This window comes from Heterodontus francisci, chromosome 4, assembly GCF_036365525.1.
Source record: "Heterodontus francisci isolate sHetFra1 chromosome 4, sHetFra1.hap1, whole genome shotgun sequence".
NCBI lineage: Eukaryota > Metazoa > Chordata > Chondrichthyes > Heterodontiformes > Heterodontidae > Heterodontus > Heterodontus francisci.
In genome coordinates this window covers 11,659,828-11,675,049 of record NC_090374.1, presented here as the reverse complement: position 1 = coordinate 11,675,049, position 15,222 = coordinate 11,659,828, and the positions used below count along the sequence as shown (strand labels likewise).

Sequence of the window (15,222 nt, the reverse complement as noted above, 5' to 3'; positions counted from 1 at the left end):
ATTCTCTGACTTTCATTTCCCATATTACTATTCTGCTCTGCTGCCTTGACTCTACCCCTTAGTTTGCTACGTATACCCAAGCTTGATCCATTTCCCCCGTTCCCCCTCACCCCATTTAGTTTAAAGCCCTCTCTACTTCCCGAGTCATATAGTTTACTAGAACACTAGTTCCTGCCCAGTTCAGGTGCAGACCGTCCCACTTTCCCCAGTACTGGTGCCAGTGCCCCACGAACCGAAACCCACTTCTCCCACACTAGTCTTTGAGCCACATATTCATTTCACTAATCTTCTCTGCCCTCTGCCAGTTGGCACATGGCTCAGGTAATAATCCAGAGATTATTACCCTTGAGGTTCTGCTCTTCAGTTTAGTGCCCAGCTCCTCATACTGTCTAAGCAGGACCTCTTTCCGAGTCCTACCTGTATTGTTGGTACCCATATGGACCACGACAACTGGATCCTTCCCCTCCCACTGCAAGTTCCTGCCCATCCCTAAGCAAATGTCCTGAACCCTGAACCCTGGTACCTGGTAGGCAACACAGCCTTCTGGACTCACGCTCTCGGCTGCAGAGAACAGTGTCAGTCCCCCTCACTATACTATCCACTACTACTGCTACATTCCTTTTTGCTTCCTGTACCACAGTACCATGGCCAGTCTGCTCATCCACCTTGTAGACCTCACTTTCGACAACGCAGATTGAGAGCACCTGAAACCTGTTTGACAATTGCTAAGTCTGAGGCTTCTCTGCTACTGTCTGCTCGGTCCCTTTACCTGCCTCCCTCATGGTCACGTCCTCCTGTCCCTCACTGCTGACCAAAACATATGACCCTGTTGTAAGAGGTGTGACCGTCTTCTGGAACAAAGTGTCCAGGTATTTCTCCCCTTCCTTATGTTGTGCAATGTTTGTAGTTCAGCTTCCAGATCAATAATCCTGATCCGGAATTCCTTGAACTGCTTACGCTTTCTGCAGACATGTTTGTCCTGGATCGTCTTGACATCCAAGTGTTCCCACATACCACAGCTGCAACATAACACCTGTCCTGCCATTGTTACTTATGCTATTAGTTAATTTACTTGAATCACTTTCTTAATCACTTTCTTAATTAACTCTCTTGCTGTTTCCCAATCTACTAAGCTTAACTAGTATCAGTAAGTAAAACCTGGCAATTCATGAAATTACCAGAGTTTTGAAGGATAAACAATAAAACACTCACCAAGCAATCAGCTACCTTGGAGTCAAAGGAAGAAGACTGATCAGCTGCTGGAGGCTAAATAAGATAGGAAAGGAGGCCCCCCTTTCCCCCTCTGCACTGAATTTCCACATGCACCAAATTTCCAGCTTCACTCAGGTATATGTCTCCTCTCACTGCATTCAGCTAAGAACTGATCTGCTTTATGTAGAGATTCGATTGACTCACTAAATCAGCTTTCGCTACAATAATTATTTCAGAATCACAGAATTGTTAAAGCACAGACGGAGGCCATTCATCCCATCGTGTCTGCATCAGCTCTCTGAAAGAGTAACTCCTTCAGTTCCATTCCCCTGCCGACTCCCCGTAACCCTGTGCATTCTTTCTTTTCATATAACGGTCTAATTCCCTTTTGAATGCTTCAATTAAACCTGCTTCCTCCACGTTCTAAGGCAGCGGATTCCAGACCTTAACCACTCGCTGCGTGAAAAGGTTTTTCCTCATGTCACTTTTGTTTCTCTTAGCAAATATTTTAAACCTGTGTCCCCCTCGTTTTCGATCCTTTCATGAGTGGAAATAGTTTCCCTCTCTCTACTCTGTCCAAACCTCAAGATTTTGAATACTTCTGTCAGATCTCCTCTCAGCCTTCTCTTCTCCAAGGCAAACAGTCCTAACTTCTCCAATCTATCTTCATAACTGAAATTCCTCATCCCTGGAACAATTCTCGTGAATCTTTTCTGTACTCTCTCCAATGCCCTCGCATCTTTCCTCAAATGCAGCGCCCAGATTTGGAGACAATACTTCAGCTGAGGCCGAACTAGTGTCTTATACAATTTCAACATATCACCCTTGCTCTTGTACTCTATGCCCCTATTAACAAAGCCCAGGATACTGTATGCTTTATTAACCGCGCTCTCAACTTGTCCTGCCACCTTCAATGACTTATGCACATATACACTTGGGTCCCTCTGCTCCTGTACCCACTTGTGAAATGTACCCTATATTTTACATTGTGTCTCCATGTTCTTCCTACCAAAATGAATCACTTCATATTTCTCTGCATTAAACCTCATCTGCCACCTATCTGCCGATTCCAGCAACTTTTGAAGTTCTACACTTTCCTCCTCACAGTTCACAATGCTTCCAAGTTTCCTATCATCTGCAAACTTTGAAATTGTGCCATATTGGACCTAACTACTTTGAACTGATTGACAGATAACTGCCACTGCTGGCTGCTGCTTGTTTAACAGGGGTATTTACGTAATCAGGAGATCTTAAAGCCTGACTCTTAATCTGAAATTTAAGCTTGACAAAAACTTACCAGAACTTAGCACGTACACTAAATATCCACCTTCACTCTGGCAATGTCTCACTCAGGCAAATGTCTCTTCTCACTGCGTCCCCTCACCTGGATATGGGGATAGTGTAGGGAAATGGCATTGAGGTAGAAGATCAGCCATGATCTAGTTAGGTGGCAGAGCAGGCTTGAGGGGCCAAATGGGCAACTCTGCTCCTATGTTCCTATAATGCAGTCAGGCAGAGTCAACATGGTTTTATGAAAGGGAAATTGTGTTTAACAAATTTATTACAATTCTTGCATGGACGTGATGGGGCGAATTACCTCATTCTATGCCATAAATGACTGTTCAGTAACAAGCAGGGTGGATAAAGGGGAACCAGTAGATGTAGTGTATTTAGATTTCCAAAAAGCATTCTATAAGGTGCCACATAAAAGTTTACTGCACAAGATAAGGACTCATGGTGTTGGGGGTAATATATTAGTGTGAATACAGGATTGGCTCACTAACAGGAAACAGAGTTGGGCTAAATGGGGCATTTTCAGGCTGGCAAACTGTAGCTAGTAGAGTGTCACAGGGATCTATTGCTGGGGCTTCAACTGTTTGATCTCCATTAATGACTTTGAATGAAGGGACCAAGTGTATTGTAGACAAATTTGTGGATGCTAAAAAGAATAGGAACGCAAGTTGTGAGGAGGACACAGAAGTGCAAAGAGATATAGATGAGTTAAGTGAGTGGGCAAAAATTTGGCAGGTGGAGTAGAATGCAAGGAGACTGCAACTGGAGTACTGCCTACAGTTTTGGTCTCCTTACTTAAAGAGGGATATACTTGCATTGGAAACAGTTCAGAGAAGGCTCACTAGGCTGATTTCAGGGATGAAGTGCTTGTCTTATGAGAAAAGGTTGGGCCTATACTCATTGGAGTTTAGAAGAATAAGAGGTGATCTTACTGAAACATAAGATTCTGAGGGGGCTTAACAGGGTAAATGCCGAGAGGATGTTTCCTCTCGGGCGGATTCTAGAACTGGGTAACAGTTTCAAAATAAGGGTTCTCCCATTTAAGACAGTGATGAGGAGGAATTTCTTGTCTGAGTATTGTTAATCTTTGGAATTCTCTTCAAAGAACAAAGAGCAGTGGAGGCTGTGTCATTGAATATATTCAGGGCTGAGTTAGACAGATTTTTGATTTACAAAGGAGTTGAGCGCTATGGGGAGCAGGCAGGAAAGTAGAATTAAGGCCTCAATCAGATCAGCCTTGATCTTATTGAATGGCCGAGCAGGCTTGAGGGACTAAATAGCCAACTCCTGCTATTTCTTACGATCTTAAAGACCATTCTATTGTATACCCTTCTGGCGGTGAAAGCAGAATATTTTCAAGGCAGAGGTAGATAGATTCTTGATAAGCAAGGGGGTGAAAGATTATTGGGGGTAGGCGGGAATGTGGAGTTGAGGTTACAATCAGATCAGCCATGATCTTGTTGAATGGCGGAGCAGGCTCGAGGGACTGAGTGGCCTACTCCTGCTCCTATTTCATATGTTCATAGGTTCTCGTTAAATAGGGAATTAATGTCATTTGCAGTGAGTGGAGTTTGTGGAGGTTAGTTTCCTGTATTTGAGGAAATCTGAGACCTCGGCTATGATTTGACTGTGTCTGGAGGTTCTTACAAAGGCATCTGCATGATTGTGGAATTATTTTTATTGGTTTTAAGTGTAAAATGATATACATATAAATCCCTGAGTACTCAAAGGGACTCTTGTGAAAAAGATAATTGCTAGTACCCGTGGAATGTGATCTACTGAATTAAAATGTGTGCACTCCAGTAACTCCCCTGATAGCTTTGTACAGATGAGAAGGCTACAGATTGAGTTCCTGAGTTTGCAGGTTTCGGAATGAATGATGGCAGAGTTGCTACCATTATTCTCTGTGCCCCTGGACCAGGGTTCCTGCTCTGGATTATCTCCGCCTCCAAAGCATTTACTGGCCGGAGAGATTCTGTGCCACTTGGCTGTTCCCAGCAGCCCATTCTGGCTTTTGTTTGCCCCTTTAGCTATGTTTATGTGATGCAATATTTACATGCATGCCAACCATCAGTGTTTCCGCAGCACTGCCCAATATCTGTGTTTACTGATGGGAGTTAACTTTATGTCTTCCCGTGGTTCATAAAAGATGGCTCAGCGTGGAGTTCGAACACCTGTTCTTATACTCCAAGTTCCAACCATTTTGTGAAAGTTACACATTTATGCACGCAAGGAAGTTGTGTTGATACATGGATCCTACCCTGGCTTGGCCTGTCATTTGGTGGGAGCTAAGAAAATACCAATATTTTTTCCTGGAAAATATTCCCCACCAGGTGTAGTTTGTTCTGAACTTGAAACAGTGCGATTATCAGTTAACTCACAAAGATTCAGTACAAGCCCATGTAGGAGTAGGAATTTTTCTTTGTTCATTGGAAGTGAGCTTCGCTGACAAGGGTGGCATTTATTGCCCATCCCGAATTGTCCTTGCGAAGGTGGTGGTGAGCCGCTGCAGTCCATGTGGGGTAGGTACACCCAACGTGCTGTGAGGAAGGGAGTTCCAGAATTTTGACCTAGTGACAGTGGCGCCACAGCAAAATAGTTCTAAGTCAGGATGGTGTGTGGCTTGGAGGGGAACTTGCAGGGGGTGGTATTTCTAAGTGTCTGCTGCCCTTGTCCTTATGGTTGTAGAAGTTGCAGGTTTGAAAGGTGCTGTCGAAGGAGCCTTGGCGAGTTGCTGCAGTGCATCTTGTGGAAGGTACACACTGCTGCCACTGTGCATTGGTGGTGGAGGGAATGAATGTTTAAGGTAGTGGATGGGGTACTGATCAAGCGGGCTGCTTTGTCCTGGATGGTATCAAGCTTCTTGAGTGTTGGTGCTGCATTCATCCAGGCAAGTGGAGAGTATTCCATCAATTTACCCCGTGATTTCCTTGTAATCTGTTTTTGCAGAATGTTTAATAATGGTTATTTATTTTCCTCCATTATGTAAAGTGGATTGAGTCATTTTCCTGCACCTGAGTACTCCAAGAGCATAAGTTGTGCATCAGTTACATCAGTTATTTTCGTTAGAATGTTATTTGTATCTATATAAATGTGTTTATGATATGAGTAAACTATTATTATTACATTGTCACCTCATCCAGCTGTGGTAAATGTATACTCATAGGCCTGCTTGGGTTATGCTTGTTGCCTTTAATATTTGAATTATTTGGAACTCTTGCAGAATCAATTATTTTTGGTTTCAAATATTGAATCGCAGTACACTCGAATTTACCTATCATCCTTGGGAAATTTAAATAAGTTATGAAGAGATCCTGACTATGAAAGTTGCAAGGAATAAGCTCAGTGGGCTGAACAGTCTTTTCTCAATCTATACATTGTGTCATATGATCATTGAGAGGTGTTCAGCAGTGAGTCTCTCTGCCCCCACCCCTGAGTAATTGAAGAAGTTACTGGCATGTTACAAGTCTTGTGCCATCTCTGAGCTGTGACCTGCAACAATGACCTTGTGAGTAAAGATATCAGCTAGTGTAGCACTAAATCATGCAGACCTGCAGGTCCCAGATTCAATTCCATTCTTGATGTTGAGTCACTCGATCTCAGCCAGACAGCAGTTGAAAAGCTGCAATTGGTTTTAGTACTCTAGCTGGGGAGGGGAGGGAACAATACTCAGCCACAGTTCCTGCTTTCTGATCAATCACTATCCAGTGAGCTATGCTGGAAAATATGTGCGCATATATGTTGGGTGTGAATGAGATCATTTCCAACTGTATGATCTTCATGATTGAATACCCTGCCAAGAAATGCTTTCAAGCTACCTGGGTGACGTACCCTTTTTGCTAAAGGCCTCACCCAGTTTGAGAGAAAGCATAGCCGCTTAGATTTTGGTGCCCATGGAACTGTACTCCAGCAAAATTCAGTGCCTTTGGGACCTCATTGCACCATATCTCATCACAATGTAGCAAAAGCACTTCATGTGTTAGATTATGTTTGAAGTGTAGTGACTGTTCTCGGGCAGGCAAACATAGATACAGAAACATTTCCAGAATTTCATGTTATTTCTAATTTAATTGACTGTTCTTTGCATCTGTGTTCTTAATTGACAAGCCCTGGAGAGAATTGGACTACAGAAAAATTTTTATGATCCTTTGCCATCACAATATTTCTGTCAGCATGAGAAGAGTGATTTTCATTGATCCAATCTTATTACAAATCAGTTGTGTTTGGAGACTGAATATTTTGAACCACAGAAGTGCATTGCTTTGAACTGTTGAAGTGCAACAGTGTCAAAGAGTGACTACATGTGGCTTACCTATAATATATTGAATTTAGTATGTCATTTTCTCCTTATTTGGGCATTGCCATTCCGTGGTAAACAGTTATGCTTGCAGCTGCACACTTCTACTCCTAGATGGAGTTTTGTGTGCTCCAGAAGATGCTAATCTCCATATCTAAACCTACAGCATGATAACTGCACTCTGAGGAATATTTGTTTTATTCTAATTTTCCATGAGCAATGCCTTAAGAGATCCAGGAGTATATATATTTGTGAATGTACAGTGGCTCATCTTGACTAAGGCAGGGAGTTGGGCCATTTGAATCAAAAAGCCTCAGCTTCATTACCCGGTCTGGACCCACTGAGCTGATCTCAACTGGGGATGCAAGAAGCCTTCAATATCCCTAAGCTAGAGGGAAAAACTGGCCAGAGTTCGGCTCCTCATCCTGAAACCTCTCCTGGTAATGTCACTGGATGAGTAATCCAGAGGCCCAGGCTAATGCTCTGGGGAAATTTGATGACATTTGAAGTCAAATAATAAATCTTGAATTAAAAGCTAGTCTAATGGTGACCGTGAAACCATTGTTGATTGTTATTAAAAAAAACCCATCTGGTTCACTAATGTCCTTTAGCGAAGGAAGTCTTCTGTCCTTACCTGGTCTGGCCTGCATGTGACTCCAGATGCACAACAATGTAGTTGACTCTTACATGCCCCAGCAAGCCAATTAGTTGTATCAAACCAGTACAAAGCCTATGAATAGGAATGAAACTGGACGGACCACCTGGCATCGACCTAGGCACTGGAAACAACAGCGGCAAACCCAGCCCTGTTGACCCTGCAAAGTCCTCCTTACTAATTTCTTTTTATTTTGTGGGATGTGGGCGTCACTGGCTAGTCCAACATTTATTGCCCATCCCTAATTGCCCTTTAACTGAGGGGGTTGAGCTAGAATTGGGAATGCTGTCCCACAGACTAGGTATGCAATAGCCTGACACAGTCATATACACAGAATTATTGCCTGACAATATCCCAGACATCCCCATCCCCTGGGTATGTCCTGTCCCACCGGCACAGTGGTATACAGTCGGGAGAGAGTTGCCCTGGGAGTCCTCAACATTGACTCCGGACCCCATGAAGTTTCCTGCTGATTACCACCTACCACTGCCCTTGTCTCCACCCCCCCCCCCCCCCCAGCTGATGAATCCGTGCTTCTCTATGTTGAACACCAATTGGAAGAAGCACTGAGGGCAGCAAGGGGACAGAATGTACTCTAGTTGGTGCACTTCATGTCCATCACCAAGAGTGGCTTGGCAACACCACTACTGACCGAGCTGGCCGAATCCTAAAAGGACATAGCTGCTAGACTGGGTCTGCGGCAGGTGGTGAGAGAACTAACAAGGGAAAAACCTACTTGACCTCATCCTCATCAATCTACCTGTCGCAGATGCATCTGTTGATGACAGTAATGGTAGCAGTGACCACTGGCACTACCACTGTGCTAAATGGGGTAGCTTTCGAACAGATCTGGCAACTCAAAAGTGGGCATCCATGAGGTGCTGTGGGCCATCAGCAGCAGAAGAATTGTATTCAACCACAATCTGTAACCTCATGGCCCAGCCTATCTGCCACTGTACCATTACCATCAAGCTGAGGGATCAGCCCTGGTTCAATGAAGAGTGCAGGAGGGCATGCCAGCAGCAGCACTAGGCATACCTTAAAATGAGGTGTCCACCTGGTGAAGCTACAACACAGGACTACTTGCGTGCCAAACTGCGGAAGCAGCATCTGATTGAGCTAAGCGATCCCACAGCCAATGGATCAGATCAAAGCTCTGCAGTCCTGCCACATCCAGTCGTGAATGGTGGTGGACAATTAAATAACTAACAGGAGGAGGAGGCTCCACAAATATCCCATCCTTAACGGTAGGGGAGCCCAGAACATCAGTGCAAAGTACAAGTCTGAAGCATTTGCATCCATCTTCAACTAGAAGTGCCGAGTGGATGATCAATCTTGGCCTCCTCCTGAGGTCCCCAGCATCACAGATGCAAGTTTTCAGCCAATCGGATTCACTCCACGTAATAACAAGAAATGGCTGAAGGCACTGGATATTGCAAAGGCTATGGGCTCTGACCACACTCCAGCAATAGTTCTGAAGACTTGCGCTACAGAACTAGCCGCGCCCCTAGCCAAGCTGTTCCAGTACAGCTACAACACTGGCATCTACCCGGCAATGTGGAAAATTGCCCAGGTGTCCTGTCCACAAAAAGGAGGACAAATCCGACCCGGCCAGTTGCCATAAGGACAGCAGTTGGAAGAAGCACTGAGGGTAGCAAGGGGACAGAATGACCATCACCAAGAGTGGCTTGGCAACACCACTTGTCGATATCATGTGTAGGCAGGATTGGGCTCAGCTGTTAAGCCTACTTTGGTTCAATAGTCTGCCAGTACTCACTGTCTCGGCTGCTGTCATAAGTTACAACTTTGATCGAGGTAGTGATAATGGATGGTTGCCAGCAACTGGAGTCTTACCCTAGCAGGTGAAGAGGTTGAAATGATTCCGAAATAAAGACATGAATTAAGATGGCTGTGAATATGCCTGCATTTTAGGTCGGACTAAGGACTAGTTCTGCAATATTGATGGTCTGGCCAACTCGGAACATATCGTCACTTTGAGAACACATTGAATGCGATGAACTTGAGTCACAAAGGGAAAGCGATCAGAGTCTAATTGAATAGCAGTAAAGTAGTTCCATGCTTTTGTGGTCTGTGCAATATTATTTCAAGGCTTCAACTAAAGCACTGATTTACAGGTCAATCAATCATCGTATTTTGACAGTAAATTGATTTGGAGATCTCGACTTGTCCCACTGGATCACTAATTCACATTTACTGTGGACAGTTCTGTGAAGTGCAGTCTCCAAAACTGTTGTGATGCGTTGTTCGGTGTCTGTTTATGCTTGGATTACTATCAGGGAAATTTAGTTTTCTGTTTTATTCCAGTCTTGCATTGTGTTTTTTTTTCAAGTCACTGTTGAAAAAAACATTAATAATTATTTTCTCTTGATTGAATTGTGTTGTAGAGCCTTCTGAGTCTGCGTTACCTCTGAACTGGGCAACCGCCGCCTCAGTGCCCTTGAAGTAGGGTGTGGGCAGTTGGCCGGGTTTGCTGCTTCTGTTTGGTTTTCAGTGACTCTTGCACATGAAAGTGCACGTGCAGTTTTTTTTGGATATTTGGAGAGAAAAGAATCGTGTTTATCTGTGATTACCCACACGATTGAACACCCGTCCTCCCCCTGCAACCCCCCTGCCCCCCCCCCCCCCCCTTGGAATGGGCTCACACATGACAAGTTGCCGATGAGGTGTAAGGTACTGAAATTGTATCCCAAAAGTCAGAGCCAACTGGAGACTTGCGAATGACAGCTTTCAGAGCATGAAGCTGTTGATATTAGTGTATGTTGCTGTACATAGGATGAAGTATTAGTCCGAATATTAAGTGTTTTCCTTGCATTACAGCACTGTTTACAGTCTGCAGTTATGAGGCATCCGGCCATGAACTGAACCTGTCCCTGCAGGGTGTACTCAAATAGTACAAAAGGGAAAAATACTAAGTGTCACATACTTGAGTGTTCTGCATGTGTACGGATTTTAATCTGCCATTAAATATAACTGAGGCATTACTCTTGTTGCAGGGAAGCTGAACTCTGGTGGATGACGTTGCTCTTTCTCTATGGATCTGATCGAGGCTGGTAGAATGAAGTTGTGGGTGTTATTTGAGGTCGTATTTTTAGCCCTTTCGTTATCTGGTTCTCGCCTGGCTATTGCCCAGAATGCAGGTGAGTTCACAGCCATTTCTGCTACTCTGCCTTTCTAAACACCCATTATTCTGCTTGGTGCTTGTACAGTTTTACCCATCTCTTTTTTCCTGACTCCTGTTTAATAAAATGTTTGAATTTCCTTACTCGTTTTTGGTTCCCGGAGTGCTGTAGTTTTCTTTGTTGGTGATGTTGTGAAGCACTTTTTTTCTTCCCCAACCTTCTCCCCCACCCAATGTTAGTCTATAATTCACCATTGCAAAGAATTAGGAAGGCAAACTGTATGTTAGCCTTCATTGCAAGGGAGCTGGAGTACAGGAGTAAGGAAGTCTTGGTGCAGCTGTGCTGGACTTTGGTAAGACCACATCTGGAACATGACAGTTTTGGTGTCTGTACCTAAGGAAGGGTAGAGGGTCTGCAATGCAGGTTCACTAAATTGATTCCTAGGATGAGAGGAAGGAGAGTTTCAGTCGAACAGGTATGTACTGTCTGGAGTTTAGAAGAGTGAGAGGTGATCTCATCGAAACATAAAATTCTGAGAGGACTTGACAGGGTAGCTGTTGAGAGGTTGTTTCCCCTGGCTGGAGAGTCTAGAACTAGGGGACATGTACTCAGAATAAGGGGGTTGGCCATTTAGGACTGAGATGAGGAGAAATATCTTCGTTCAGAGGGTTGTGAATCTTTGGAATTCTCTAACCCAGAGAGTTCTCAATGCTCAGTTGAGTATATTCAAGGATGAGATTGATAGATTTTTGGAGTCCAAGGGTTATGGGGATAGGGCGTGAAAGTGAAGTTGAGGTCAAAGATCAGCCAAGATCTTATCAAATGGCGGAATAAGCTTGAGGGGCCATAAAACTCCTGCTCCTATTTCTTAGTTTCTTGTGTTCATAAGAGCAAATCAGATGACTTGCCTTTTCTTGAGATTTCACAACTAGTTCGTGACCTACGACATGAAACTATTTATACATCAGGCTGTTGCCATGATATTTTTGAAGAGCATCTCTTTTCTGCTTTTTTTTACATTAAAGGAGTGTCTCTGCTGGTAAACGTATATCACTGAAATATAAACAACTGGAGAATCTTGCCATTGGAGGCTGCAAAACACTTCTGGAGATGAGGGTCAAATCTGGGCAATGGCAAATCTCAGCATGGAAAAACTTAGGGTGGGACTTGAGTGGGGGGAGGGGGCTTGAAGCAGTGAGGATTTTAAAAGAGAAGAGGGAATGGAATGTGAGCTGCCTGAAGGAGAAGTTTCCAGAGGGGTACTGGGAGAGACGGGTAAGATTTGGTGAGAAAATCCATCCATAATCCACTTTCAAATCAGTTGTTCTTAATAATTTTTGTTATTCTGAATGATTGTTTGCCATTATCCCTATCTTGTCTGAATATTTCTGCCTTTTTAAAAAATGAAAATCACCAACTTTCTTGGTTCTGATATAACATGCCCTGTCTGCCTATTCATTTCTTTAAGTAATCCCTGTATTTGCTGATGCAATGTTTCCATGTCTCTGAGTTAACCTAATTATCTCTTCGAATTGTGCTCAGTAAAAGTGCACAATTTCTCTTAGCACTGTATGATAAAACTCTACACAAGTTAAATTGCATAATGCAGATGATGAAAAATACAGAATGGAAGATTTAATCGCGAGGAGTAATTTTTAATTGTAATTCGTTACAAAAAGCTTCATGTGTTTATGCCACTAAGTTTATGCAGGGATCATTCTTAAACATGGTTTGCATCTTTTCCTATGCCTCCAATTATTAAGTATTAATTACATTCATGACTGTTTTTAGATCAAGGCCACATCATCTTCAGTTAAGGCATGCTTGCAGGGAAACATCCATCGTACCCTCGTGTCTGTGCAGAAAAATGGAAAATTCAAAAGTTCTCGCACACCATTGTTTGTTAAGAGTGACAGCATGCACATTCCCCAGTCAATGTTGTGCCATCCAAAGGGTCAATACTAGTTCTTGCTATTTTCATAGCCTTTCTTTAAAGAATTCTATATTCAGATATGCTTGTAGGTCATGACCAGAGATGACACTAGAACCAAAAGGTCTTCACTTGTTATATTGTAAATGATCATAATAATTGCACCCACTGCTAAGCTTAAAAAAAAATCACAGTATCACATCTGTGAAAACAGAGCAATACTATCAGTGGTTTCTAGAAACTCATGAATTTAGTCAAGAGCACCTTTAAGTGCTGTCAATCACAAAGGGATATTTATTAGTGCCCGACTTGCCATTGTCTAATAATATCATAGATGTTGGAATGCATTTGCGTCACAGAGCTGTTGGAATTATAAAACTATAGGGTGTGGCAACATAGTGGGTTTTTTTATTCATTCTGGGAGATGTGGACATCACGGGCTAGGCCAGCATTTATTGCTCATCTCTAATTGCCTATGAGAAGGTGGCCGTGAGCTACCGCCTTGAACTGCTGCAGTCCTTGGGGTGTAGGTACATCAGCAGTGCTGTTAGGGAGGGAGTTCCAGGATTTTGACCCAGTGACAGTGAAAGAAGGTGATATAGTTCCAAGTCAGGATGGTGTGTGGCTTGGAGGGAAACTTGCAGGTAGTGGTGTTCCCATGCATTTACTGCCCTTGTCCTTCTAAGTGGTAGAGGTCGCGGGTTTGGAAGGTGCTGTCAAAGGAGCCTTGGTGAGTTGCTGAACTAGTAATCCGGAGGCCTGGACTAGTTGCTGAACTGGTAATCCGGAGGCCTGGACTAAAGATCCAGAGACATGAGTTCAAATGCCACCACAGCAGCTGGGGAACGTATATTCGAATAAATAAATCTACAATAAAAAGCTGGTATCAGTAATGGTGATGATGAAACTACCAAATTGTTGTTAAAAAACCCATCTGATTCACTAATGTTCTTCAGGGAAGGAAATCTGCTGTCCTGACCCAGACCTAGCCTATATGTGACTCCAGACCTAGCAGTGTGATGGACTCTTAACTGCCCTTTGAAATGGCCTAGCAAGTCACTCAGAGTTATTCAAGATGGCAGTTCACCACCACCCATCCCATGAATGAATGAAAAAGAAAATCGGAGAGCCATCATGAATGTTTTATTCAGGCACAATGTTTACATAGTGACTGTTTATTCCAGTTAGATAGCTGTGAATGAAGTGCTGAAACTCAAAAGATGCCCAATTTCTTTTTTTTAATTGTCCAGCAGTGCAATTTGGCAACCAGAAGTAAGTGTTAATTAGTTCTTGCTTGTTAAAACCATAGGGACGAGGGGTAGAGTTTCTCTCACAATAGTAGTATCCGGACTTGATTCTCCATTGCTGCTTTTTCGTTTTTCCTCTTTGTGTTTTAACAGTGGAATTTCAGTTGAGCTAAACCCATATCTCATGTCTTCATCTTAAAATATATAAAGCCAATTTTCAAAATCTTTTTCCTAAAATCACTACTGTAACACTCCCATTCATTAAATTGAAATAAATACGTAACAATAATTCTAATAATGCTTTTCACACACCTTAAAAAGGTTTAATCCTGAAATGGGTTCTGATAATGCCAAATTTTTCATGATAATCTCAAAATGAACACCCAGGGCTAGATTTGGAGGAGAATGCGGGGCTCCCGGCAACGGGCCGATAAGGCGGGGGGAACCCCTGGCGCAAATCTCTGTTGTTCCGAAGGCGAAATTTCCGGTGCTGGGATCTCCGTCCCTTTAAAGATGGAGATCCCGCCTCCAAGAGCTGCCTGCCAATCACAGGGTCGGCAGCTCAGCAGTATCGGCAGCGCCACTGGGAGCGGTGGCAGCATTGTTTCCCAGCTGGGGCCCTCCATGGGCCATAGATTGCCCACAGAGGAGGGATCACACTCTCCCCACCCCAAACCCACAGGGAGGGTGCTTCTTTTACAAGGCATCTTCCCTGTGTGGTGGAGGTCCTCCTCTCTTTCCCCCCGCACCCCTGCTGCTGGTTGGTTCCCAGTGATGGATATGGAAGAGGCGCTTAAGTGGCCATTAATTGGGCACTTCAGGGCCTCAATTCGCCTCTGGGCGGGAAGGATGTTGTTGACTCTGCGCGTTTTCCCCCTCCCCCCGGCCCCCTGCTCCGATTTGTGGGCCCATCAAATCCAGCCCGTAGTGACTGTTCAGTGACTTTGCATTACTAGCTGTCTGTAGTAGCCATCCACAGAAAGCTAGTTTCATAATTTGATAATTTATTTAAACACTGTCTGCCAATTGCTCTAAATCAGTTCAAAACCAGAAACTGCAAACAGCAGCAGTTTCAGCTAAACAGGTTATCAGTTGATAATATCGCCAACTTTCAATTCATGAATCCAGCAACAAACTTTCACAAATTAGCACTTACTTTCACTGATTGAAAGCAAAATCTAGCAACCATTTCCTTTCAATTAAAACACAAAATGCTGATAAGATTTATCCTGTTCTATTATTTACCAACCCTTCTCTGAGAGTCGTTGCCATCGCACCCAGCTTTCTGTTTTAGTCACTAGAGAGACCATCACCTCTACTGTGCTAACCTCATGCACCCGATGGATTGATTTCCTGCCTTCACAGACTGGGTTTAACTCTTTGTCTGTCATAGGCATTCAATCTTCCTCAAGTCAGATTGTTGCTTGTCAGGTTTCTTTATGTTTGCT

The 15,222-nt window shown here is 43.6% G+C and overlaps 1 protein-coding gene across 4 annotated transcripts in view; it reads left to right on the top strand.

Moving 5' to 3' along the window:
• The window catches only part of LOC137368889 (leukemia inhibitory factor receptor-like), a 292,925-nt gene that overhangs the window by 149,720 nt on the left and 127,983 nt on the right, over nucleotides 1-15,222 (top strand). For all 4 annotated transcript variants that reach the window (XM_068029136.1, XM_068029137.1, XM_068029138.1 and 1 more), the window contains one exon: nucleotides 10,472-10,615. In XM_068029136.1, the coding sequence (XP_067885237.1) occupies nucleotides 10,510-10,615 (106 nt within the window). In that variant the 5' untranslated portion in view covers nucleotides 10,472-10,509. The remainder of the gene's footprint in view (nucleotides 1-10,471; nucleotides 10,616-15,222) is intronic.